Source organism: Lepidochelys kempii, chromosome 4 (assembly GCF_965140285.1).
Source record: "Lepidochelys kempii isolate rLepKem1 chromosome 4, rLepKem1.hap1, whole genome shotgun sequence".
NCBI classification, from domain to species: domain Eukaryota; kingdom Metazoa; phylum Chordata; order Testudines; family Cheloniidae; genus Lepidochelys; species Lepidochelys kempii.
The window spans coordinates 70,801,271-70,828,528 of record NC_136383.1 but is presented as its reverse complement, the minus strand read 5'-3'; the positions used below and the strand labels follow the sequence as shown (position 1 = coordinate 70,828,528).

The 27,258-nt window shown below is 43.9% G+C and overlaps 1 protein-coding gene across 4 annotated transcripts in view; it reads right to left on the bottom strand.

Annotated features, from left to right (window-relative positions):
- The window catches only part of GALNTL6 (polypeptide N-acetylgalactosaminyltransferase like 6), a 935,360-nt gene that overhangs the window by 483,979 nt on the left and 424,123 nt on the right, over nucleotides 1–27,258 (bottom strand). For all 4 annotated transcript variants that reach the window (XR_012158633.2, XR_013635712.1, XR_013635713.1 and 1 more), the window contains one exon: nucleotides 19,050–19,188. Coding sequence is in view for 1 of the 4 variants with exons in the window: in XM_073341635.2 (XP_073197736.1) it covers nucleotides 19,050–19,188 (139 nt within the window). In the remaining 3 variants the exon portion in view is untranslated. The remainder of the gene's footprint in view (nucleotides 1–19,049; nucleotides 19,189–27,258) is intronic.

Here is a 27,258-nt window from a genome sequence, read left to right as displayed (position 1 = left end):
TCCTAATTGATTTTTCCTTGTTTTTAAGATCCAAGGGTTTGGGTCTGTGTTCACCTACGCAAATTGGTGAGGATTATTTTCAAGCCTTCCCCAGGAAAGGGGCTGTAGGGCTTGGGGGGATATTCTGGGGGGAAGACGTCTCCAAGTGGACTCTTTCCCTGCTCTTTGTTTAACACGCGTGCTGGTGGCAGCATAGGGTTCAAGGACAAGGCAAAGTTTGTACCGTGAGGAAATTTTTAACCTAAACTGGTAAGAATAAGCTTAGAGGGTCTTTCATGCAGGTCCCCATATCTGTACTCTAGAGTTCAGAGTGAGGAAGGAAGCTTGACATGGTGGCGGAGCGGTGGGATAATTTTAAGGGGGTTTTTTTTAAGATCATTTTGAAGCAGAAGCACAGTAGAATTTTAAAAGGACATTTTTTCCTTTGGGCTGTTTGGAAACAGGTTTTAAGCTGAAAGAAGTTAGAGTTTTTTTGTCTCTGCCTGAGGGCCAAAGCAGTAAGCATAACAAAGGGACTTGTCTTTTTTGAGCTGGAGTTTTCTCTACCTCAAGACAGGGTAGTTAACCTCCTGCAGGGAAATTCACAAGTTTTTCACAGATCTGAAGAGGTTTGGGGTTTTTTTTTTTAGCTAAGAGCAACTAGAGGGGTTTTCTGTCTATTTGCCTGGAGACAAAGGATTTTTCTGTAGGCTGAGAATAGCTATCAGAGAACATAGGTATCACATTACAGCACAAAAAAAATTTTACAAGCCAGTTCTTTGGGGTTTTTTTAACTCTTGGCTGTAAAGTTAGTTAAAACAGAGAGGCTAAGATGACAGAACCCAAGGCAGAAAAAGCCAAAGAGGCTGCCCACAAGAGAGAAATGGAGGTAAAGGTAAAAGAATGGAAGCTTGCTGAGGAGGAAAAAGAGGCTGCCAACAGGAGAGAAATGGAGGCAAAGGAAAAAAGAGTGGAAGCATGCACTGGAGATGGAGAAGGCAAAGGCTCAGCAGAATAGCAATCCTTCTCCAGGTACCGCTTCACATCCCAGGAAGTTCCCAACCTACAAGACACGTGATGATACCAAGGCCTTCTTAGAAAACTTCGAAAGGGCCTGCCTTGGGTACAGCATCTCTACAGACCAATACATGGTAGAACCGAGGCTGCAGCTCAGTGGACCCTTAGCAGAGGTGGTGGCTGAAATGCCGAAGGAACACATGAACAAGTATGAACTGTTTAAAACCAAGGCGAGTGTCAGAATGGGGCTAACACCCAAGCATTCCCGTCAGCGGTTCAGAGCCCTAAGGGGGAAACCAGACGTGCCATTTACCCGACATGCCTAACACATTGTGAAACATTGGGATGCCTGGATATCAGGAGCAAGTGTTAAATCTCCAGAAGATTTGCCCTTCCTAATGCAAATGGAACAATTCTTAGAGGGTGTTCCTGAGAAAATAGAAAGATACATCCTAGATGGGAAGCCCAAAACTGTAATCGAGGCAGGGGAGGTTGGAGCCAAATGGGTGGAGGTGGCAGAAAAGAAAAAAAACTGGTCACAGTTGGAGCGGATACCAGAAGGGACAACCTCAGACCACACCCTACTACCGGGACAGCCCAAGGCCCCAACTACACACCAAGGAACCCTCCAGACACCTTATCATCCCGCCACACCGTTCTCCAGCAACCCACCTCGCCCCAGTGACCCGTCAGCTGGACAATGTTTTAAATGTAACAAGCCGGGGCATATAAAGGCCAACTGCCCAAAGAAACCCAACAGATTACAGTTCATTGCACAGGAATCACACCAGAGGTCCTCAGGCCCAAATACCTCCCAGATACCCTTGGAGCAAAGGGAAACTGTGAGTATGGTTGGGAAGAAGGTCACCACGTGGAGGGACACCGGAGCACAGGTGTCGGCTATCCATGCTTCCTTAGTGGACCCCAACTTAATCAACCCAGAGATCCAAGTAACAATTCAACCCTTCAAGTCCAACTCTTTCAATTTGCCAGTCCAGTACAAGGGCTGGTCAGGAACGCGGACTTTTGCAGTATATGATGATTATCCCATCCCCATGCTGTTGGGGAAGACTTGGCCAATCATGTGAAGCTAGCCAAGAGGGTGGGAATGGTCACTCGCAGCCAGGCTAAGCAAGCTGTCACGCCTAGCTCTGTTCCGGAAACTTCTACCAGGACCCGGTCAGAGGTGATGGAACTGGACCCCATGCCAACATCTGCAACAGCAGTAGTGGATCCAGTCACAGAGACCCAGACAGAGCCAGTCTCAGAACTGGAACCGGCGGAACAACCGGCACCAGAACCATTGCCAGCACTGAATCCAGTACTTGCAACCCCAACACCAGCAGGACCCACCGAACCTGCACTGGCAGCAGCAGATAACCCTACTCAAGAGGCTCAGCCGGAGCCTGAACGCCAACATAGTGCACCAGCAGAAAGCGGTTCACAGTCAAAGGAAACAGCTCCATCCCTACATCGCTTCCAGAGGGACCAAGCCCAGATCCACAATCCAATGAGGAATTGATGTCTCCACCCTCAAGGGAACAGTTCCAGACTGAACAGGAAGCAGATGAAAGCCTCCAAAGAGCTTGGACGGTGGCATGGAGCAACCCACAGCCTCTCAGCTATTCTAATCGATCCAGGTTTGTTGTAGAAAGAGGACTTTTATACAAGGAAACTCTTTCTGGTGGACACCAGGAAGACTGGCATCCTCAGAGACAGTTGGTAGTTCCAACTAAGTACTGGGTCAAGCTCTTAAGCTTAGCCCATGATCATCCTAGTGGCCATGCTATGGTGAAGAGGACCAAAGACAGTTTGGGGAGGTATTCCGCTGGGAGGGAATGGGCAAGGATGTTTCTACCTATGTCCAGTCTTCTGAGGAATGCCTAAAAGTGGGAAAACCCCAAGACCAGGTCAAAGCCCCTCTGCAGCCACTCCCCATCATTGAAATTCCATTTCAGCGAGTAGCTGCGGATATTCTGGGTCCTTTTCCAAAAAAAGACACCCAGAGGGAGCAGTACATACTGACTTTCATGGATTTTGCCACCCAATGGCCGGAAGCAGTAGCTCTAAGCAACATCAGGGCTAAAACGAACAAGGTCAGCTCCCAGACTACTGCACTGGGCAGCACAGCATGGGGAGGAGGTGACCAGCTCTCTGTGGAGAAAAGTGGTTCAGGACTATTTAGAAAAACTGGACGTGCACAAGCCGATGGGGCTGGATGCATTGCATCCGAGAGTGCTAAAGGAGTTGGCGGATGTGATTGCAGAGCCATTGGCCATTATCTTTGAAAACTCATGGCGATCGGAGGAAGTCCCGGACGACTGGAAAAAGGCTAATGTAGTGCCCATCTTTAAAAAAGGGAAGAAGGAGGATCCAGGGAACTACAGGCCAGTCAGCCTCACCTCAGTCCCTGGAAAAAATCATGGAGCAGGTCCTCAAGGAATCAATTCTGAAGCACTTTGAGGAGAGGAAAGTGATCAGGAACAGTCAGCATGGATTCACCAAGGGCAAGTCATGCCTGACTAATCTAATTGCCTTCTATGACGAGATAACTGGTTCTGTGGATGACGGGAAAGCAGTGGACGTGTTGTTCCTTGACTTGAGCAAAGCTTTTGACATTGTCTCCCACAGTATTCTTGCCAGCAAGTTAAAGATGTATGGGCTGGATGAATGGACTATAAGGTGGATAGAAAGCTGGCCAGATTGTCGGGCTCAACGGGTAGTGATCAATGGCTCCATGTCTAGTTGGCAGCCGGTATCAAGTGGAGTGCCCCAAGGGTCGGTCCTGGGGCTGGTTTTGTTCAATATCTTCATCTTCATCAATATCTGGAGGATGGCATGGATTGCACCCTCAGTAAGTTTGCAGAGGACACTAAACTGGGAGGAGAGGTAGATACGCTGGAGGGTAGGGATAGGATACAGAGGGACCTAGACAAATTGGAGGATTGGGCCAAAAGAAATCTGATGAGGTTCAACAAGGACAAGTGCAGAGTCCTGCACTTAGGACAAAAGAATCCAATGCACCGCTACAGACTAGGGACCGAATGGCTCGGCAGCAGTTCTGCAGAAAAGGACCTAGGGATTACAGTGGACAAGAAGCTGGATATGAGTCAACAGTGTGCCCTTGTTACCAAGAAGGCCAATGGCATTTTGGGATGTATAAGTAAGGGCATTGCCAGCAGATCGAGGGACGTGATCGTTCCCCTCTATTCGACACTGATGAGGCCTCATCTGGAGTACTGTGTCCAGTTTTGGGCCCCACACTACAAGAAGGATGTGGAAAAATTGAAAAGAGTCCAGCGGAGGGCAACAAAAATTATTAGGAGACTGGAACACATGAGTTATGAGGAGAGGCTGAGGGAACTGGGGATAGTCTACGGAAGAGAAGAATGAGGGGGGATTTGATAGCTGCTTTCAACTGCCTGAAAGGGGGTTCCAAAGAGGATGGATCTAGACTGTTCTCAGTGGTAGCAGATGACAGAACAAGGAGTAATGGTCTCAAGTTGCAGTGGGGGAGGTTTAGGTTGGATATTAGGAAAAACTTTTTCACTAGGAGGGTGGTGAAACACTGGAATGCGATACCTAGGGAGGTGTTAGAATCTCCTTCCTTAGAAGTTTTTAAGGTCAGGCTTGACAAAGCCCTGGCTGGGATGATTTAATTGGGATCGGTCCTGCTTTGAGCAGGGGGTTGGACTAGATGACTTCCAGAGGTCCCTTCCAACCCTGATATTCTATTCTAAAAGTGTTTGCCAGGCACTAACAGACATTTTTGCCAGGGTAGGTTGGCTCTCCGACATCCTCACAGATGCAGGAACTAATTTCCTGGCAGGAACTATGGAAAACCTTTGGGAAGCTCATGGGGTAAATCACTTGGTTGCCACTTCTTACCACCACCAAAGAAATGGCATGGTGGAGAAGTTTAATGGAACTTTGGGGCCATGATATGAAAATGCATAAATGAACACTCCAATGATTGGGACCTAGTGTTGCAGCAGTTGCTGTTTGCCTGCACAGCTGTACCACATCCCAGTTTACGGTTTTCACCATTTGAACTTGTATATGGCTGTGAGGTTAAGGGGCCATTACAGTTGGTGAAGCAGCAATGGGAGGGATTTACACCTTCTCCAGGAACTAACATTCTGGACTTTGTAAACAACCTACAAAACACGCTCTGAACCTCTTTGGCCCTTGCTGAAGAAAACCTACAGGATGCTCAAAAAGAGCAAAAAGCCTGGTTTGATAAACATGCCAGAGAGCGTTCCTTCAAAGTAGGGGGACCAGGTCATTGTATTAAAGGCGCTCCAGGCCCATAAAATGGAAGCGTCGTGGGAAGGGCCATTCACGGTCCAGAAGCGCCTGGGAGCTGTTAATTATCTCATAGCATTCCCCACCTCCAACCGAAAGCCTAAGGTGTACCATATTAATTCTCTAAAGCCCGTTTATTCCAGAGAATTAAAGGTTTGTCAGTTTACAGCCCAGGGAGGAGATGATGCTGAGTGGCCTGAAGGTGTCTACTATGAAGGGAAAAGTGCTGGTGGCATGGAAGAGGTGAACCTCTCCATGACCCTCGGGTGTATGCAGCAACAGCAGATCAAGGAGCTGTGCACTAGCTACGCACCAACGTTCTCAGCCACCCCAGGACTGACTGAATGGGCATACCACTCCATTGACAGAGGTAATGCTCACCCAATCGAAGTCTAACCTTACCGGGTGTCTCCTCAAGTTAAAACTGCTATAGAATGGGAGATCCAGGATATGCTACAGATGGGGGTAATCCGCCCCTCTGAAAGTGCATGGGCATCTCCAGTGGTTCTAGTTCCCAAACTAGATGTGGAGATATGTTTGTGTGGACTCCCATAAGCTAAATGCTGTAACTCGCCCAGACAACTATCCAACGCCACGCACAGATGAACTATTGGAGAAACTGGGAGGGGCCCCGTTCATCTCTACCTTGGACTTACCAAGTGGTACTGGCAGGTACTGCTAGATAAATCCACCAAGGAAAGGTCAGCCTTCACCACACATGTCAGGCTGTATGAATTTAATGTGCTCCCTTTCGGGCTGCGGAATGCACCTGCTACCTTCCAAAGACTTGTAGATGGTCTCCTAGCGGGATTAGGAGAATATGCAGTCGCCTACCTTGAGGATGTGGCCATATTTTCGGATTCCTGGGCAGAACACCTGGAACATCTACAAAAAAGTCTTTGAGTGCATAAGGGAGGCAGGACTAACTGTTAAGGCTAAGAAGTGTCAAATAGGCCTAAACAGAGTGACTTACTTTGGACACCAGGTGGGTCAAGGAATGATGAACCCCCTACAGGCCAAAGTGGATGCTATCCAAAAGTGGCCTGTCCCAAAGTCAAAGAAACAGGTTCAATCCTTCTTAGGCTTGGCCGGATATTACAGGCGATTTGTACCGCAATACAGCCAAATCGCCGCCCCACTGACAGACCTAACCAAAAAGAAACAGCCAAATGCCTTCAGTGGACCGAAGAGTGTCAGAAGGCCTTTAACCAGCTTAAAGCGACACTCATGTCTGATCCTGTGCTAAGGGCCCCAGACTTTGACTAACCATTCCTAGTAACCACAGATGTGTCTGAGCGTGGTGTGGGAGCAGTTTTAATGCAGAAAGAACCAGATTGAGAATTCCATCCTGTAGTGTTTCTCAGCAAGAAGCTGTCTGAGAGGGAAAGCAACTGGTCAGTCAGTGAAAAAGAATGTTACGCCATTGTCTACGCTATGGAAAAGCTACACACATACGTTTGGGGACAGCATTTCCACTTGCAAACCGACCATGCTGTGCTACAGTGGCTTCATTCCACCAGGGGAAATAAGAAGAAACTTATTCGGTGGAGTTTAGCTCTCCAAGATTTTGATTTCGACATCCAACACATCTCAGGAGCTTCTAACGAAGTGGCTGATGCACTCTCCCGTGAAAGGTTTCAGAGTAACAGCCGTGTTAGTCTGTATTTGCAAAAAGAAAAGGAGTACTTGTGGCACCTTAGAGACTAACAAATTTATTTGAGCATAAGCTTTCGTGAGCTACAGCAAAGTGAGCTGTAGCTCACAAAAGCTTATGCTCAAATAAATTGGTTCTTCTCCCGTGAAAGTTTCCCAGAATCAACTGGTTAAAATCGTCCTTGAGATGTGGAAAATATTGTTATTCTTTATACGCTTGGTAGCATATTTAGAGGTGCATGTGCCTTATTAACGATGTTTTCTCCAAGAGCTCCAGGAAGAAATCACAGCCAGTGTTTCACCTTAGCTGTGATTTGGGGGGCGTGTCATAAATATAAAGGGAAGGATAATCACCTTTCTGTATACAGAACTATATAATCCCTCCTGGCCAGAGACAAAACCCTTTCACCTGTAAAGGGTTAAGAAGCCAAGATAACCTCGCTGGCACCTGACCAAAATGACCAATGAGGAGACAAGTTACTTTCAAAGCTGGAGGGGGCAGGGGGAAGAAAGGGTCTGTCTGTGTGATGCTTTTGCTGGGACCAGGTCAGGAATGCTCTTCAGAACTTCTGTTAAGTTAGTAAGTAATCTAGCTAAAAATGCGTTAGATTTCCTTTTGTTTAAATGGCTGGTAAATAAGCTGTGCTGAATGGAATATATATTCCTGTTTGTGTCATTTTGTAACTTAAGGTTTTGCCTAGAGGGATTCTCTATGTTTTGAATCTGATTACCGTGTAAGGTATTTACCATCCTGATTTTACAGAGGTGATTCTTTTACCATAGAGTTCAAGGACAAGGCAAAGTTTGTACCTTGAGGAAGTTTTTAACCTAAGCTGGTCTTTCATGCAGGTCCCCACATCTGTACCCTAGAGTTCAGAGTGGAGAAGGAACCTTGACATACACTCTTGGGTAGCTCCTTCTCTCTCCTGTGCTCCAAGTTCTCACTGCTTCTTCCACCTACATACATTTCCCTAGATTCACACATCCTAGTTTGCCCTTCCATCCTACAGTCCACATTTTTCTGTACCTCATATTCTCCATGTTGAGTAGATCTAGTGCAACACATAGGTTTTGAAAATTTGTGTTTATGATTAATGGTCCTTTTTGCTGTTATTTTCATAATGGAAAGTTTAGCTGTCCAACAAAGGTCAGTGCATAAAATCTACATCTTCAGGACTCAAGAACTCAACAAATTGCCCTATTTTAAAATGGCGATGTTCTCAGGGGGACTGAGGACACAGGCTTATGCCCTCTTTCAAAATGGCCACCATTTCTCATTTTCAGTTTAAGTTATTCTCTATAGAAGAACATTTGTTAGTTTCTGCTGAAAAAGAAACTTTCACATAGGCAGAACAGGTTAAGATTATCATTAATTCTAAAACACACCTTCATATGTAGTTTGAAGCTTGAAACATCTGCATTATTCTATTAAGATTCATGTGTATATTTGTCAGTGCCAAATGTAAAGTAATAAATCTAGGAATAAAGAATTGAGAGTCACAGGATGACAAACTGTACTTTGGAAAGCAGTGACTCTGAAAGGAATGTAAGGATTATGGTGGATAAGTAACTGAACATGAACTCTCATAACACTGCATGACAGGGATAACAGTCCTGCAAGTGGCATGCTGCTTAAGGGTATTTTTTCCATGACAAAATCCAGACTGACTAGCTAAAAATATCACTAACTCTACTAATGCTACCTGATTATGAGAACTACATATACTAAAGGTTTAAAGTTGGTTAACTGAAGGAAAAGCTACAGGGAGTTCCAACTCTGACCATTGCAAGCAAGAAGGAACTGAGAGGGAGGTGGCAGACACTCCTCTTTTTATATCCTCGGCTCAGCTCAGCTCATGACGAGATTGGAGGTAGGAGCAGGCAGCCTAGTGGCAAAGGCCTCTGACTTGAGTGCATTGGGTGCGCATACATTCCACTTCAGGTGTATATGTGCACAGTTACTCAAAGGAATACAAATTTTTTTTTTCCTCTCCAGGAGAGTTCAGATTTCCAAGCTTTTATAATAAGCCCTGAGCCCTTGTGCTTCAAGCTTAACTTGATTTTTCTTCAAGGAAGAACATGACTTTGCCAAGTTTGAGCTGAATTGCTATAGTTTTATCTGAGTTATAGGAGACAGAGAAAGGAAAGAATTTACAGTAGGAAAATGGGCCTGGGTTTTGACATCTGCGTACCTCACAAATAGTGCAACAATCTACCTTAATCATTAAAGCAGGAAAAATTCATCTTTGGGCTAAGACCAAGGATGGAAATTACCAGGTTGAAAGGAACATTTTGGAGATAATGTGAGAAACCAAAAAACATTTCTCAACTTTAATTGTAGTGTTCACTATCCATTAATGCAATAATAAAGGATTAATTTTTAAGTGTACTTCTTGAAGTATCCCTGCTAAAAGCACAAAAGTGAAGACCATTCCATCATGGCTGTTACAAACTAACCCCTCCCTCACCATCTGCAAATACAATGATAATAAGTCTTTTCAGACTGAGGTGAGAACAAAATTGGTTTGGAAATGAAGTTCTAGCCCATGGAGAGAAAAGAAGAGCCAGACACTGGAAACAGCTGTCTGATGTTTCAGGGATTAAAATGATGTTACAATGTGAATATTAGATATTTTTGTAGTATTTTTCTGAATATTTTCTAGTTGTCAGCTAGGCTTTGGAGCAGAGAAATGAGTCTGAGTTTACTGTTGGTATTCCTGATAAAAACAGTAAAGACCTGTAGGCATGTCCGGCCTGGGGTTATTACTCTCTGGCGAACCAGACCACCTCACTACTTCTGTCAGGTGTGTCGGGGAATTAGCCTGCCTGAGCAAAGAGTTCAATAGCAAGGGTCAGGGCGGGGCAACAATCACTCAGTAGCTCAAGGCCCTCAGACAGGGGCTGAGCAAAGAGTTCAATAGCAAACCCAGGCTCCTGGCTCCAAATGGCCTGGGAGAGGGGGAGACTGCCACCTGCGAGATGGGTGGCGGGGGGACGCAGGCCCATGCACTCCACTGCATCCCAGCCCAGGGCCCTAGCAGCGGCAGAAGACCCACTGCTGTGTTCCTGGCTGCAACACACTGACATTGGCTCTGGCAGTGTTGCAGCCTGACTATGGTCAGCTGCCCCCGGGCTACTTCCTACCTCCCCCTCCAGAGGTACCTGGGTCCGGCCGGCTGGCATCCTCTATGGGGTCACACACCATGGGCTCCTCGGGGTAACTGGCGCTCAGTTGGCTTGGCGGCCCTCAGGGTAACTGACGAACAGCAAGCTTGGCAGCATCTCTGGGCTCGGGCTAGCATCAGGCATTGGCTGATCTGGCCAATCCTCGGGTTGGCCGCCAGTCACCGTGGTCTCGTGGCTGGGAGCTCCGCCACATGTGTCTGGCCTCTCCGGTGGCTATGTTTCAACTGAGCTCTGGGGTCGGGCTTTTATACTTCCGGTCCTGCGCCTTGACCTCTGAGGGGCAGGTGCAGGGTTCGCTGGCTCCGCCCACTTTGGCATCCAGAGAGGCTCATCCCTCTCCGGGGTGGCGGGGAACCAGACCACCTCACTACAAGACCAGACACCATAGTCTCATGAACTCTTCAGGAATTTCCACAAGGACACTGCTTTTTTTTTAGCTCTGAAGAGAACGCAATGCCCCTGTGCACAAAGTGGGTCACTGGCACAGCAGCCATTCTCAAGGAAGAGTTCTACCTATTTAATCACCACTTATTGCCACACACAGAGTTAGGGCTTGTTTGCAAGACAACATTTACTGGCATAACCATATTCTATAATTATATGTCCGTAGTTATAGTTTTCCAGCTCCGTGTGTGGAGACATTTATGCTAAACTGGAGAGAGACCAGAATATCACTTTGAAAGCAGAATAAACTAATCCAGAAAAGGTTGTACACACAGGGAGCTGCACATTTATAACTATAGAGGTATAATTATACTACTATGGTTCTGTCAGTAAACTTCCCTGTGTGGACAAGCCTTCCATTAATCTCCCAGCCCCTGGATGACCACACCCAAATCTGCTTAATTTGTGAGATCTGACAAAACAGGCCAACATGGTATATATTTTTAGGAAACTTGCTGTCAAATTGTAGCATGTAACTTATTACTAGGTATAAGAACTATGTTTACTTGGCATAGAGTTTTAGTTTACACAAGTAAATCTATTTGTAAACAAGCATATTACTTACATTTCTCAAATATAATAAAATAGCTGGCAATGGGGATGAAATACAGTTTTCAAATTTCTAAAAGACAAGCTCATTCCATGTTAAACACTTCTATTTTAAAAAGAAAAGGAGGACTTGTGGCACCTTAGAGTCTAACAAATTTATTTGAGCATAAGCTTTCGTGAGCTATAGCTCACCTCATCGGATGCTGTCATAAATATAAAGGGAAGGGTAAACCCCTTTGAAATCCCTCCTGGCCAGGGGAAAGCTCCTCTCACCTGTAAAGGGTTAAGAAGCTAAAGGTAACCTCGCTGGCACCTGACCAAAATGACCAATGAGGAGACAAGATACTTTCAAAAGCTGGGAGGAGGGAGAGAAACAAAGGGTCTGTGTCTGTCTGTAGTCGTCTTGGCCGGGGACAGAACAGGAATGGAGTCTTAGAACTTTTAGTAAGTAATCTAGCTAGGTATGTGTTAGATTATGATTTCTTTAAATGGCTGAGAAAAGAATTGTGCTGAATAGAATAACTATTTCTGTCTGTGTATCTTTTTTGTAACTTAAGGTTTTGCCTAGAGGGGTTCTCTATGTTTTTGAATCTAATTACCCTGTAAGATATCTACCATCCTGATTTTACAGGGGGGATTTCTTTATTTCTATTTACTTCTATTTTTTATTAAAAGTCTTCTTGTAAAACACTGAATGCTTTTTCATTGTTCTCAGATCCAAGGGTTTGGGTCTGTGGTCACCTATGCAAATTGGTGAGGCTTTTTATCCAACATTTCCCAGGAAAGGGGGGGTGCAAGTGTTGGGAGGATTGTTCATTGTTCTTAAGATCCAAGGGTCTGGGTCTGTAGTCACCTAGGCAAATTGGTGAGGCTTTTTACCAAACCTTGTCCAGGAAGTGGGGTGCAAGGTTTTGGGAGGTATTTTGGGGGGAAGGACGCGTCCAAACAGCTCTTCCCCAGTAACCAGTATTAGTTTGGTGGTGGTAGCGGCCAGTCCAAGGATAACGGGAGTAATATTTTGTACCTTGGGGAAGTTTTGACCTAAGCTGGTAAAGATAAGCTTAGGAGGTTTTTCATGCAGGTCCCCACATCTGTACCCTAGAGTTCAGAGTGGGGGAGGAACCTTGACAGATGCATTCAGTGGAAAATACAGTGGGGAGATTTATATACACAGAGAACATGAAACAATGGGTGTTACCATCACTCTCATTTACAGTGTGTATGGTAACACCCAATGTTTCATGTTCTCTGTGTATATAAATCTCCCCACTGTATTTTCCACTGAATGCATCCGATGAAGTGAACTGTAGCTCACGAAAGCTTATGCTCAAATAAATTGGTTAGTCTCTAAGGTGCCACAAGTCCTCCTTTTCTTTTTTCGGATACAAACTAACACGGTTGCTACTCTGAAACTTCTATTTTAGCAATCATATATCATCACAGGTATAATGCTATAAACATACACTGTGCTGAACAACAACAGGTTGGTACCAGTTATCAAGTTCCTTCCCTGTTTATTACCTAAAAGCACAAGGGAAGATCATTCATACAGGGACTGCTTCAAGACCCATTAAAGTCAATGGAAGTCTTCCCATTTACTACAGTGAGCTTTGGATCAGGCCTTCAAGGCCTGAGCAGTGGACATTAGAGCTTTAGTGTCTGATTCTGCCACCCCAATTCACATGTACCTTACTGCACAAGTAGTTTCACAGGAAATCATTTCTGTCCTATTTGGGGCAGTCAGTTCTGCAATGGACGATTTGTGTAATAAGGTACTTGTAGCAGGGTGGTCACCTGCTCCTAGGTCAAAGGGGTTAAAAGCCAGCCCTTGGAGAGGGCCAGGGCTGGGATCCTTAGGCTGGGTTGATTGAGAGGCAGCCTCAGCTGTGGCCACGCCCCCCTCAGCTGACTCTATAAAGGGGCTGCAACTCAAGAGACTCTCTCTAGCTTCAGGGGTGGGGGGACCTGGCTGCAGGGACCGAAGCAGAGTACCTAGATTGGAGCAGGGCTGGGGAAGGGCCTGAGGAGCTGGGGGAGCTCCAGCCAGGAAAGTCCCAGGCTGTGGCCTAGTATTAGGCCCAACAGGTCCTGGGGTTGCAGGGGACAGCCCAAGGTTAGACAGAGGCAGCAGGTCCAAACCCAACCTTGCCTGTGATGAGTAGCTTATACAGCAGTCTGCCCCAGGGCGTGGGGGGCTTTCTGGTGACTGGCAGTAGCCTATGACTGAGGTGAGGTAGGGATAGGGGGTGGGGGTTCCCTGAGGAGGGGAGACCCTGCAAGTGAGGGGTTACTGACAGGGGGCAGCACGCTGGCGTACAAGGGGCACCAGGTCTGGGAGGGACATGGGTGCCTGGCGTAAGCGGGACACTAGCCTGCAGAGGGCGCTCCAAGGCTGAAAGTAGATCTAATTCCCAGGACACTAGCAGAAGGCGCTGCAGGGTTGAGTCCCGCACACTCACAGTACTACATAACATGAGTAAGGTTGGCAGAGTTAAGCCTTGTTTGCTTTTGCAAATCAAGTCATACAGATATTACCAAGCCTAATCAATTGTACAGGGCTACACTGAATAGTATAATAATCTGGTTGAATCAGAACAGGAGAATGATTTGGGTGCCTGAGGACTGTGGTTTTCCAAATGAGCTAGTTGGGGTTGTCATAAATATAAAGGGAAGGGTGAACACCTTTAAAATCCCTCCTGGCCAGAGGAAAAACCCTTTCACCTGTAAAGGGTTAAGAAGCTAGGATAACCTCGCTGGCACCTGACCACAGTGACCAATGAGGAGACAAGATACTTTCAAAGCTGGAAGGGGGAAAAAAACAAAGGGTCTGGGTCTGTCTGGGTGATGCTTTTGCCGGGGACAGAACAGGACTGGAGTCTTAGAATTTAGTAAGTAATCTAGCTAGATATGTGTTAGATTATGATTTCTTTAAATGGCTGAGAAATTAAGCTGTGCTGAAAGGAAAGGATATTTCTGTCTTTGTGTCTTTTTGTAACTTAAGGTTTTGCCTAGAGGGATTCTCTATGCTTTGAATCTAATTACCCTTTAAGGTATTTACCATCCTGATTTTACAGAGGTGATTCTTTTTTACTTCTATTAAAATTCTTCTTTTCAAAACTGAATGCTTTTTCATTGTTCTTAAGATCCAAGGGTTTGGGTCTGTGGTCACCTATGCAAATTGGTGAGGATTTTTACCAAACCTTCCCCAGGAAGTGGGGTGCAAAGGTTGGCAGGATTTGGGGGGGAAAGATGTTTCCAAACCACTCTTTCCCAGAAACCCGGTTAGACGTTTGGTGGTGGCAGCGAAAGTCCCCAAGGTACAAACTATTTTACCTTTTGCCCTTGGAAGTTTTAACCTAAGCTGGTAAAAGTAAGCTTTGGAGGTTTTCATGCAGGTCCCCACATCTGTACCCTACAGTTCAGAGTGGGGAAGGAACCTTGACGGGGTGAAAGTCACTTACTAAGAAAAAGAAAGCGGTCACTATAGTGCTGACTGGTTCCTACTAAGTCACTGCTGACAATGCCTTGCTTCTGGGGAGATTCTGAGAAATGCTGTGCCCCATGTGACTAGTTGTGGGTAAAAAACAAATTACTACCAGATATACTGGCAAAAACAGGGAAATGGACACTTTATCTTCCTTTTGTCTCTTACGATTTTCTGCATTGTTTCCATTCACACTCTTTTGAACACCAACACAAATTAAGATATTCTGTTGTGGAGAGGAGATTTCTTTATGAGCATATTTATCATGCCAACAATGTAGTTTAATGGGACTTTGATGCTGTGCAATTATGCATTTAAATTCCTTCTTACTGGAAACATTCTTGGTCAGGGGGAATTGCTGAAGACAATTTCAGGCAACCTGGGGATAATTTTGCCAGCCACAAGGCATAAACAAATTTTTTTAAAACATACAGTTTAGGAAAAAAGGGTTAGTTCTTTGCATTCATCCTATGGAAATCAACATTGGGATATGGAAATTAATATACAGTCCTACAAGGACACTGTTTGTTTTTTAAAATAAATTCATACAATATGGTATTTAGATAGGAAAACAACAACAACAAAATACATTCTTTTGGGGATTCTCCTTGGGTTAATTCCTCCTCCGTACATTTTGAAATTCTTTATTTACCCGATTATGTTGGCATTTATATAGTCTCTCTTTGTTTTTGAATTTCAAGAATGTTACAAAAAAATTCTCAGTTTTCGAGATTTCCCCTCACCTCCCACCCCCACCATTTCCCATCCAGCGTTATTAATTCCATTCAGTTCTCTGAACATTTCAAAATAGATGATTACCTCATATGATGCACACCTGTCCTGAGGAGTTTATACACCTTCAAAACTGACCATTTTACTTGGGTATGATGCATCATGAGGTGGTGAAGTAAGGGCAGAGTCAGGACTCCTGGACAGAGCTAGTCTGTCTGGCAGGGAACCCGCCTCTTTCCCCCAGCCTGGGTATAAGAGTTACTAAAGAAGTGTAGGGAGAAAGGAAAGCAATAGATTGAGGTAAAGACTTCCTGGCATGAAAACCAGAAATGATTCCATGTTGAAGAGGTAGCTGATGGAGAAAGGAAAAACAGAGGGGGAGTTTGAGGCTGCCATCAAACAGGGATGAAGGGAAAATTTTTAGCAATTGCAAGTGGAAGACAACATGGGAAAAAATATCACACACTTTAGTTTTTAAGTATGTTTTTGGGTTTTCCCCCATATTCACAGTACTTGTCAATATTATTAGAGCTGGTTGAAAAATGTGCCTTTTTTGTCAAAAAAAATCAGCATTTGAAGGTTTCTATTAGATCTAATATTTATCACCATTGATGTGTTTGATTCTTTGCAATTAAGTAAGAGGTTCCCTGGTGCAAGTTGCTTATGATCTTTCAGATGGATGCAAAACCAAATCAGGCACAAATATATGATGTACTGACAGCTGTCAGAGGTGATGCCTGAATGTATAGAAGTGGTCCGTTTTAAAGATTTATTTTATTAGAGAGTTCTGTTTAAAATGTGAGAAATAGTGTCCTAATAGTGAGTTGTAAGTGATAAACTTTCTAAGGAAAGGTTTCAGAGTAACAGCCGTGTTAGTCTGTATTCGCAAAAAGAAAAGGAGTACTTGTGGCACCTTAGAGACTAACCAATTTATCTGAGCATGAGCTTTCGTGAGCTACAGCTCACTTCATCGGATGCATACCGTGGAAACTGCAGCAGACTTTAGCTGTAGCTCACGAAAGCTCATGCTCAAATAAATTGGTTAGTCTCTAAGGTGCCACAAGTACTCCTTTTCTTTCTAAGGAAAAGGAAACAGTTATTTACTTTTCTGATATTTTCTTTCCACCCAGCCAAAAGTGAGCCAATAAGCTGCCAGAGGTAAATCACTGCAAAAAAGTGGGAATAGGACCTTTTAGGGGTTGTAGTGAAGCAGAGTGGCCTCCCTCTGGACTTGAGAGCGAGGTACCACTACCCTCCCCCGATAGGTGGAGCCAAACCCCCACCAGAAGTACCAGGGCAGGACAGCAAGTATAAAAAGTGTGTCTTGCAGCTCAGTTGTGGCTGCACCACAGAAGGAGATGGATGTCTCTTCTAGAGAGCCGAGCCTTCTGTGGGACCCTGGTCCAGCAGCCAAGCAGACCAGTGCCCTACTGAGTGAAGAGTCAAAGGACCCCAGAAAGTGGCTGAAGTTGCCACTGCCCAATGGTGAGGCGATGAGACAAAGCCCCAGCTCAATGGAGGAACACCGACTAAGTGAGGTAGGAAGTAGACCAGGGGAACAAGACTTCGGTCAGGTTGTGCTGCTGAGAAACCAAGCAGCAGATTTCAGTTTTCCTGCTGACGCAGTGGCAGCACCATCCACCAATAATAGGGTCCTGGGCTGGGATCTGGTGGAGTAAGCTGTGCCGTGGTCTCCCTATCCCCTTTTCTGGTATTCCACACTTGAGGATTGGCAACACACTCACCCTTCACCCGGAAGGCTGTACCCTGATGGTTGGTTGCCCCAGCCAGGAGGCTGTGGGCTCTAGACTGTCGACTGCTGTCTTCCTTAGCCAGGAGGCTCGAATCTAAAGACTCTTTATTTCTCTGCCCCGTCCAGAGGGCCAGAGCCCTAGACTGTAGATTGCTGTCTGCCTTTTTTTCGGTCAGGGGTATGAAAAAAACCACAAGTTGACTGACAAAAGCATCGGTGTGGGCAGCGTCTCCTACCAACATAACTACCGCCACTTGTTGGAGGTGGTTTAATTATACCAGCGGGAGAGCTCTCTCCAGCTGGAATAGCTGTGCTGCTGTAAGGTCTGTAGTGTAAATATAAGCCTAGAGTCTCCTGGCTAAGGCTAAACCCAGAGGGCCAGAGCCCAGACTGTGTTTGCTGTCAGCCCTAGTCAGGAGGCTCAGAGCTAAGACTGCTTGTTGCTCTACCCCAGAATCAGGCCAGAGCCCCAGACTTAACACTTTGCACCAGCCAGGAGACTGAAAACTATAGCTTTTTGCTCGGCCCTGACCAGCAGGGCCCAAGCCAGACTTCTGTTGCCTGCTGGAGAGAGATGGAGTGGCCTCCCTCCCCACTGAAGAGTGAGGGTCCACTACAGGTTAAAAGTTTAGTTAGTCATCTATTCTTGTTCTGAACTTTTCCCCTTACATAGTATCCTTACTTGTTGCTGGTTGCATCAACTTTTTCCTACCACAGTCTCTCATTACTTCTGCTGTTGGGAAGGTCAGGAGACCATATTCAGAGACTGAAGTTTTCATAAATAAAACTTCTCTAAAAAAAGCAGTTGCCAAAATACTGTATACCAGAAGCAATATGACTTGTCACCCTTCCCCACTAAAGATTTGCTAGGATTTTTCAAACTCTCATTTAACAATAGCAGCAGGAGGCTCTAACATACTATGACATTTATCTCTGTCTAATAAAATACTGCCTGATAACTCAGGGGGAAATCATTCTGTAAATAGAAGAGCAGTCTGATCAAAAATGAAGTCCTGGAGAATCATTAAAAAATATATACAGATGCATTATTATTTCAAAGATATGCTAATTTATCTTAAAGCAAGCTTTTTAGATGAATTGAAAACATATTTTACAATTCTTGCCTCTTTCTGATCAGAAATTATCAGAGGATTTTGATTTTAAATTTATTATTTTTTCTAAATGATTCACTATTTTCTTCAAATATTTCTTGTAGTGTAGATTGTAAACCATTTGTTGTGAAGAGTCAGCATTTGAAATTTGAATTGTCTTGATTGATTTGGATTGGTTACATGAGTACATTTCTGTTCCCTGACTAGATGACAGGAACAAACAGAATCAGGTTTCTAGCACAATTAAATGTGTTTGAGTTCAAATTTCACACTCTGAATATTCTGCATTATTTGTTTAAAAACATACAGAATAAAACTATTAGAATCAGGTTCCTAGTGAACATAATCAAACAAGCTCATGAGTTACTGAATATTCAGAATATCAACTACTCACTTAAAACTTATAGTTTCGGCAGACATTTCTGCCATGGAACACAACTAGAATATTCAGGAAAATGGGATATGGGCACAAACACAGTGAAAACTTGTTTAAAAATACAAGTTAATATTCACAAATTGTTTGCAGGATTCACCAAGATCCAGCTTACAGTATTTATTGTGAGATCAAATCAGATTCGAACAAAACCCCATAAAATCCACAAACCAGAAAACTCTCACCCCCTCAACATAAGGCTGCCAAACTACTGCACTGCTTGTACATTTAACTCCAGCAAATAGTTATATATCTACTTTTGGCCAACTTGGACAAAATACCTTCATCACACAGCACCACAGCTACAGTCACATTTCCTGTTAGGCTGCGAGGTACTTCACCAGAAAGGCACAACAGGTGAATACATAGAGTGAAATATTTGATCAAATATAGTTTACTTACTTGGGATGTCGAATGTCTGGTAGCGATCGTTCCAGGGCTATGTTGTTACTAACAAGTATGTTGAAGCCATTCTCCCTATAAGCAGAATCGTCACGGTCTTCCTCTGTTAGAGGATACGGCTTTCCATGCTCACCTTTCCCTGTACAAAATGAAATAGTTACCGGTCTCTGTTATGTGACATCATAGAGAAGGTTCAAATTTGGCACAGTAGACAACGATATAGTGAGGAGGAATGGAACAGGAATAATCATAGAGCAGATCTCAGAGACATGTGGGAAAATACAGGTCTGCGATGATTGTCATAGAGGACAAAGCTTTGGAACCAGAAATGAAGCTGATGAGGATATCTTTGCGTTAGCCAGAGCTCATTGTTACCAATATGTACTTCGTATAGAGAGAGAAGTATATTTAATTTAATTATATAAAGAGCAACAGCAACAAGTCCCAGATCAATTATTTTCTAACAATAGGAAGAAATTTAAACAAAACAGGAGAAACTGTAAAGTGACCTTAGGAAAGCAGATTGCAGACCAACATAGATTGCTTGTAATGGATATAAAGATGAAAAGTCTAGTGGGGGGGGGGGCAAAAGAAAAGTTGTCGAACAAAGGATAAAATGGCAGAGAAGCATGGCTAGAGAAGTTAGTCTGAGATGCAAGGATGAGGTCCTATAGAAGATGCACAATGACCAAGTCAATTACTAAGATACCAACAAGGTTTGGGGGAAACTTATTACAGAAAGTGCACAAGGTTCTGTAGACAGCCCCGCAACCTGAAGCAAATACTCACCAACAACCACATACCACACAACAGAACCACTAACCCAGGAACTTATCCTTGCAACAAAGCCTGTTGCCAATTGTGCCCACATATCTATTCAGGGGACACCATCACAGGGCCTAATAACATCAGCCACACTATCAGAGGATCGTTCACCTGCACATCCACCAATGTGATATATGCCATCATGTGCCAGCAATGCCCCTCTGCCATGTACATTGGTCAAACTGGACAGTCTCTACGTAAAAGAATAAATGGACACAAATCAGATGTCAAGAATTATAACATTCATAAACCAGTCGGAGAACACTTCAATCTCTCTGGTCACGCAATCACAGACATGAAGGTCGCTATCTTAAAACAAAAAAACTTCAAATCCAGACTCCAGCGAGAAACTGCTGAATTGGAATTCATTTGCAAATTGGATACTATTAATTTAGGCTTAAATAGAGACTGGGAGTGGCTAAGTCATTATGCAAGGTAGCCTGTTTCCTCTTGTTTTTTCCTAATCCCCCCCCCCAGATGTTCTGGTTTAACTTGGATTTAAACTTGAAGAGTGGTCAGTTTGGATGAGCTATTACCAGCAGGAGAGTGAGTTTGTGTGTGTATGGGGGTGGGGGGGATGTGAGAAAACCTGGATTTGTGCAGGAAATAGCCCAAGTTGATTGTTATGCACATTGTGTAAAGAGTTGTCACTTTGGATGGGCTATCACCAGCAGGAGAGTGAATTTGTGGGGGGGGGTGGAGGGTGAGAAAACCTGGATTTGTGCTGGAAATGGCCCACCTGATGATCACTTTAGATAAGCTATTACCAGCAGGACAGTGGGGTGGGAGGAGGTATTGTTTCATATTCTCTGTGTATATATAAAGTCTGCTGCAGTTTCCACGATATGCATCTGAGGAAGTGAGCTGTAGCTCACGAAAGCTTATGCTCTAATAAATTGGTTAGTCTCTAAGGTGCCACAAGTACTCCTTTTCTTTTTGCGAATACAGACTAACACGGCTGTTACTCTGAAACAGATTAATGAAGAGGAAGTGAAGAAACAGTTGAAGGAAATATGTGCAAGCAACAACCTCACATGATGTGGGGAAAAGCAGTGGGATTGGACAGTGTACCAGCTGAGGCTTATAAAGCATTAGGTCATGAGGGAATGGTGATGACGACAAACTCTCCATATTTGTAAGGATCAGCAGGACTTGAACCTGGGATCTCAGAGCTGCCAGGCAACCAGCATTTCCACCTGTTGACAGCTGTAACCTGGCCACTCCGTGACCCGCAATCCACAGAGGTTACACACCACACAAAGCTAACCTCTTGCGTGATCTAATTGACAGTTGCCTTAGTGATCCCCGATTTAATCACTGATCCTCTATAAGACCATGCAGCATACCAGAAAGTGTCCAAGGAACAACACGGATCTCTAGCTAGCTGCCACCACTGCCTTGCTTCTCTGTTCTGAATTCCCAGTATCTGATATTGACCCTTAGCCTGCTTCCTAACTCTGTCTCTGATTTGGACGCTTTCTATGTCTGTTGGCTTCAGTTCCTAGCTCCCAAGCTCCTGATACTAATCCTGCCTACCTTTCCTCAGAATCCTGACAGTACTGGAAAAATGCTGGATGAGTGGTGGAAGAGCACATTGGTCCCCATCTTCAAGCACAAAGGAGATGTACAAGAATGTAGTAATTACTGACCCATCAAGCTAACGAGTCACATGATGAACTGTCTAGAAAGAATGATCAAGAAAAGACTTTGGATGGAATTGGAGGATCAAGTAAGTGACAGCCCATTTGGCTTTATGCCAGACAGGTCAACAATAGATGCAGTGTCTGCTCCCCAAATATTGCTGGAAAAGTACCAGGAGAAACTCCTAGTTTTGGTGGATTTAGAGAAGACTTAGACAGTGAAGGAACATAAATTTACACCGTGTAGAGTTAAGCACAGCAACCTTATTAAGTACAGGTTTCAGAGTAACAGCCGTGTTAGTCTGTATTCGCAAAAAGAAAAGGAGTACTTGTGGCACCTTAGAGACTAACCAATTTATTTGAGCATGAGCTTTCGTGAGCTACAGCTCACTTCATCGGATGCACTTTTTTGAGCATGAGCTTTCGTGAGCTACAGCAAGTGCAAGCAAGTGCATCCGATGAAGTGAGCTGTAGCTCACGAAAGCTCATGCTCAAATAAATTGGTTAGTCTCTAAGGTGCCACAAGTACTCCTTTTCTTATTAAGTACAGCACTGACTGAGTGTTACGTTGCTTATTAGGCTCAGACACTGTTAATTAATTGATTACAATGGAATATATGGATTTTCCATGGGCGGGGGAAAGTGACGGGGTAGGCAGTTTTACACCCCCGGAGACGTTTAGCAGCAAGACAAGATAGCACAGTGGCCAATGGTTAAAAAGATTACATAATGTTTTTGCCCATAGTTTTAAGTTAACAAGTTAACATTTAATTAGTACTTTAATAAAATGTATTAGTATAACATATATATGTGGAATTTTGATTTGGGGTTTATAGGAATGAAGCAAATTTTTCGATTGTTTAACAGGGTACATTTTTAGGGGTTAAAGCAAAGAAACAGTGAAAGTATGACAAAGATTGAGTTGGTTTTTTTGTTTGTTTGTTTTAAGGCAGGCATTGGTTTTTGGGAAAGGGAGGACGCCATATTTTATACTGACATGTTTTAACCTTTTTATAAACTTAAGGTTGGATGTGTGGGAAGAACATTTTTTTTTTTTTTTTTACACAAAAGAAAGTAACACAACAGAACCAGGGCTTTTTTGTTTTATTTGCAACTTTGCATAAGACACAATTATTTAGTACTTAGCTTTAACATTTGGCAGTTTGCTCACTAGGCTTATTTTAGCAAAGCAACGTGTTTTTTTTTTGTATTTTGCGTTTTTAGCTAATTACTATTTGCTAGGCCTTTGACCTTTTGACCAAACTTTGGGCCTGTTATAGAGCTGACACAATCCATATACCAGGTGGTTATGTAAACAGCACATGGATTTTAACCCTTCAGAAAGGATTCCTAGAGAGCTGTTATAGTAAAGCATGAGGTTATGCAATCTGCCAGAGACACATGCTCAGACTATCATGGGCATGTACAAGGGTAGCACAACAGTAGCAAGAAGCAGTTGCAACTACAGAAAGGATAGGTCTACACGAAGGATCAGCCCAAAGCCCATTCCTATATGTGATTGTAAATGAGCACCAGGACACAGGAGATTAGTAGAGAGGCTCCATGGAGCATGTTTTGTTGATGACACGCAGGAAGATAAATATAAACTGGAAAGGGACCTAGAACTAGAGAGAGCTGCATTAGAAGAAAGTGGCTTACGAATTAGCCAAACAAACAAACATAAAAGACAGAATACATGCAGCGCTTCATTGGAAGGGACTATGAGAAGCCAGTAAAACTGGATGGTGTAGAGTTAAAGACTATGCAACACTTTAAATAGTTTTTGACATATGGCAATTTCCTGGACAAATCTATTGAATTAAATTTAATTCCTTTTGGGTTCATTGTATTAAAAATGTAATTGTTTGTATGTTGTTGTGAAATTGTAGGTAAATTCTCTTAGAGGAGGGGGCTTGCTAATATACTTCATCTGGTTATCAGCCTTTTGAAGCTTCATACAGCGGAGAGGACCCATTGTCTGGCTCATTACGTAGTCATTGTCTCTTCAAAGGTTCAGACTGGATTCTCTTGGAACCAACTGACAAAGAAAGAATTTTTGAATACATAGGCTGAGTTTAAGCTGACTCAGGGCCTTTGTTTTGATCAAGAAAATGGACAGGACTCATGGAAAACCCCAATCCTTAGGAAAGTCTTGGAATAACTGACTTCAGCCAGAGCCCTTATGGAGTTGGGGGTGATCTCTGGCAAGCTTATTAGCATGTGTGTAGGTTCTTTTATTGTTAATGTTATCTCTGTAGTGCTTTTACCTTAAGAATAAAGTATGCTTGTTTAGGAAGAACACTGTGGTAACTTATAACTGGGGCAACGACACTGTTTATGGTCTCTGAGGGGAGAAGCAAAGCAAGCCTGCTGGGAATAACAGTGAAGTCAGGGAACTGTTGAGCCTGGAAATACCTGATCAGGAGGGAGAAACAGGTGGCTCTCCCCTTGTGAAGGCAAAGTCTAGGGGGCTGGAAGCCTGATAGTATGTGCCTTGCTGGACCACTAAGGGGAAATACAGGTACAGCTGCCCTGAACTTTGACACCTTGTTTCAGTGTTTAACCATAAGGGGAACATGGATGTGAATGTTAGGAGCCACATGAAGAGTGGCTGGTGTAAATGGAGGGAGTTGATAGGAATTCTCTATGATAAGAATATGCCCACGTATCCTAAAGAGCAAATTGAAAAGATCATGATTAGGCCAAAGATCTGTGGGTCAGAACAAAGAGAAAAGAACTACTTCATACTGCTGAAATGAGAAAACTTAGGTAGATTCTGAGTAAGATGAGAGCTGATAGGCTATGCAATAAAATGGTATGATCCCTGATACAGGTAGCCCCGATCGCAGAAAAGCTGAGAGTATCCACTCAGATGGCAGGCTCATGAGAGGATGAGATGTGGAATATGCCGGCCAGGGAGCACAAGGACTAGCAGTCACAGGGCAAAGACCATGAGGAAGACCTAGGAAAGGATGGTTTGAGATGATATGAAGAAGGATGGTGTCAGCTTGAAGATGCACTTAACAAAAATGCTTGGAGCTGAAGAACAAGAGCCACTAACCCTAATGAATGGGAAAAGGAGAAGGCAAGGACGAAAAGGATATAGCAGAGATGGACTCAAACCAGAACCTCACACCTGAACACTTCTAAGGAAATTTATGATCTAGATATGCATGTTGATATAAACATCATGATTCAGGTCTAGTGCATATAATGGACTGAACATCAAATCAGAACTAATCTGAATTTCCCGAAAGTTCTGGGGTAGTTTAGATTAAGATCCAATTCTGGACCTTAACTTTAAAGAGTGTTTTCATGTCTTGTTTTCAAATTTATATTTAAACTTAGAAGTTTCAAAAGCTTTTCACATTTGTTTCAACATTATTGTCCTTGATATGGCCTACACTTAAATGATGGTGTCATTTAAAGTTGGTGGGAAAATTCAGACAGAATATTTTTTGCCAGTTCATCTAAATAGAAATGTTTGATGGAGGCAGTTCGATTACAATGACTTTGCTTTGGAATCATGGCTGGTTTCCTCCCAGATCACCTACTTTGCTCCACTGCCAGGGAGCTGAAAGCCATGGAAGTCCCGGCACCCAAGTCTGTGGCTCCTTGGCAGCCTGGGTTCCCAAGGCTTCCAGGTTCATGATGCCTGAGCAGCCTGCCAGCCCTAGAAGGCGCTCTGGCACCCAACTTCCTGCGCCCATGGCTCTGGGGCAGCCCATCATGCAGACTATGCCAAAGCCAGGGGTCCATTTCCCTTCATGGAGAATTGCAAAATGTTTCATTTTTGTTCTGAAACAGTGAAATCAAATTTTGAAAAAAAATCTAAATTCCTCTATGAAACTGAATTACCTTTTTCTGCTCAGCTGTGGTGTCATCTTCTTTAGTTACAAATACCATTACAAAAATATAAGGGGGAAGGCAATCATTATGTAATAAGTAGTAGTAGCTAGAGTAGATTGAAACGAGTAGTAGCTAGAGTAGATTCAAACGAGGGAAACCCCTCAATGAACCAGCCAAGGAAGAGAGGGAGCCGTAAGGAAGTGCCACTCTAAGTTAAGTATAGGAAAAAAGGAGTTCATTTTTAGTAGAGGGCGGGGAACTATGGTCCTTAGTCATATCCCCTTAGTGTAACCTTTAATTATAAAAGACATAAAAGATAATTTGTCAACTTCTGTAACTCTTAGTTTGGGGTGGGGAGAGGGCAGGATGTTGAATACCTGACTAAATGGCTGTAAGTTCCCCCATAGTCATGTGAACCAACAGCTGGGAAAGAATAATTTCCTACAGGGTTGTTATAACAATCTTGCATTACATTGTTCAGTATGTGCATGAGGGTAAATAGCTGCCCTCACTTGCACAGTTGTGCAGTACAAATTTGACTAATAGAAAGCCAAAAACTCTCCTCTGCAATGTAGACAAGGCAGCAAGAAAAGAAAAAAGTGATCTATGCCTTTAAAAGACAGATGATCTAAGGTCTAGCTTGTCATTCCTCTGAACCTTGTAGGCCTGATCCTCTGCTCCCTCACACTTTGAGTAGTGTGGCATATCTCGCTATATTCCTTTTTTAAAAGGGGAAGGATATTTGGTCTTTGGCATTACAAGACCATCTCAAAGTGCGATAAGGTGTACTAGTCAGAAAATACTGATTTTTCTCTCCTGCCCTTGAGAAGAATATAACTTGATTTATTTCATATGCTTCTTTCACATCTGTACTGTCGACTCAAAAGAAAATTTTATATTTCTGGAAACTTAATTTATACTTTTTATTGTATTAGGAGAAAAGTAAAGGATTGTACATTTTTATTAAAACCAAAGATCTTTTGGCCAAATGCATGAAAAGTTCCCTTAAATTCCACAGAATTCTAGTATTGTCGTATCCATAATTCTACAGAGAGGACCCTGCATTCATGTGAGTGAGAGCTAGATTTGCTGACAATGTGAAGATAGCCTCCAAAGAAACTGCATTAGGAATTTCTTCACATAGTAATACCTCCAAACTTTTCTTTAAAATACTCCTTAAATCCAGTGCCACTGATTCTAAATTTTAAGCTTAATTTTGTAAACACTTATGCATGTGCTTAACTTTACACAACGGTTAAACCAAAATTTTTCTAAGGAGGGGGCCTGTGGAGAGGAGCCATCTGAGGCTGGGCACTTGTCCCGGGGTAAAGACAGTAGGGCACAGAGTGACCTGTGCACACAGCATAGCTGGGCACATGGCTTGCAGAGGGCAGAGCCTGTCACAGGCAGGTTCGCAGTGCTGGAATGTGCCAAGACAAGGCTCTGAATGCCAAGGAAGGTGGAGCGCGAAAAGCACAGTGGGAGGTACAGTGCAGTCCAATGAACCCCCAGCACTTCTGCTTCCTATGGAAAGCCCCAGAATCTGGGCTGCCCAGAAGAGGGGGCTCGGGGAAGTGCTGGGGCCTCCCCCGCAGCCCACAGCTCCACGACTCGGGTAGCAGCTCCCCAGCCTGTTACCTCCTGTGCAGCTGCCCTGCATTTCTGTTTCAGGCAAGGTTAGGAGTGGAGGGGGCAGCTGCTGGGTCTCTGCTCAGAGCTTGCCAAGGTGGGCAGGCCTAGGTCTCCCTTGCTGTATCCCAATTTTACACTAGTAGTCCTAATGAACATAAGCATCATTTTTTTGCAGGATCGGGGCCTTCTATATTAGATTGTACACCACCAGTTTCTTATATGTCCATCTCAGCTCTTTTGATATCTACACAGCACTCACTCTC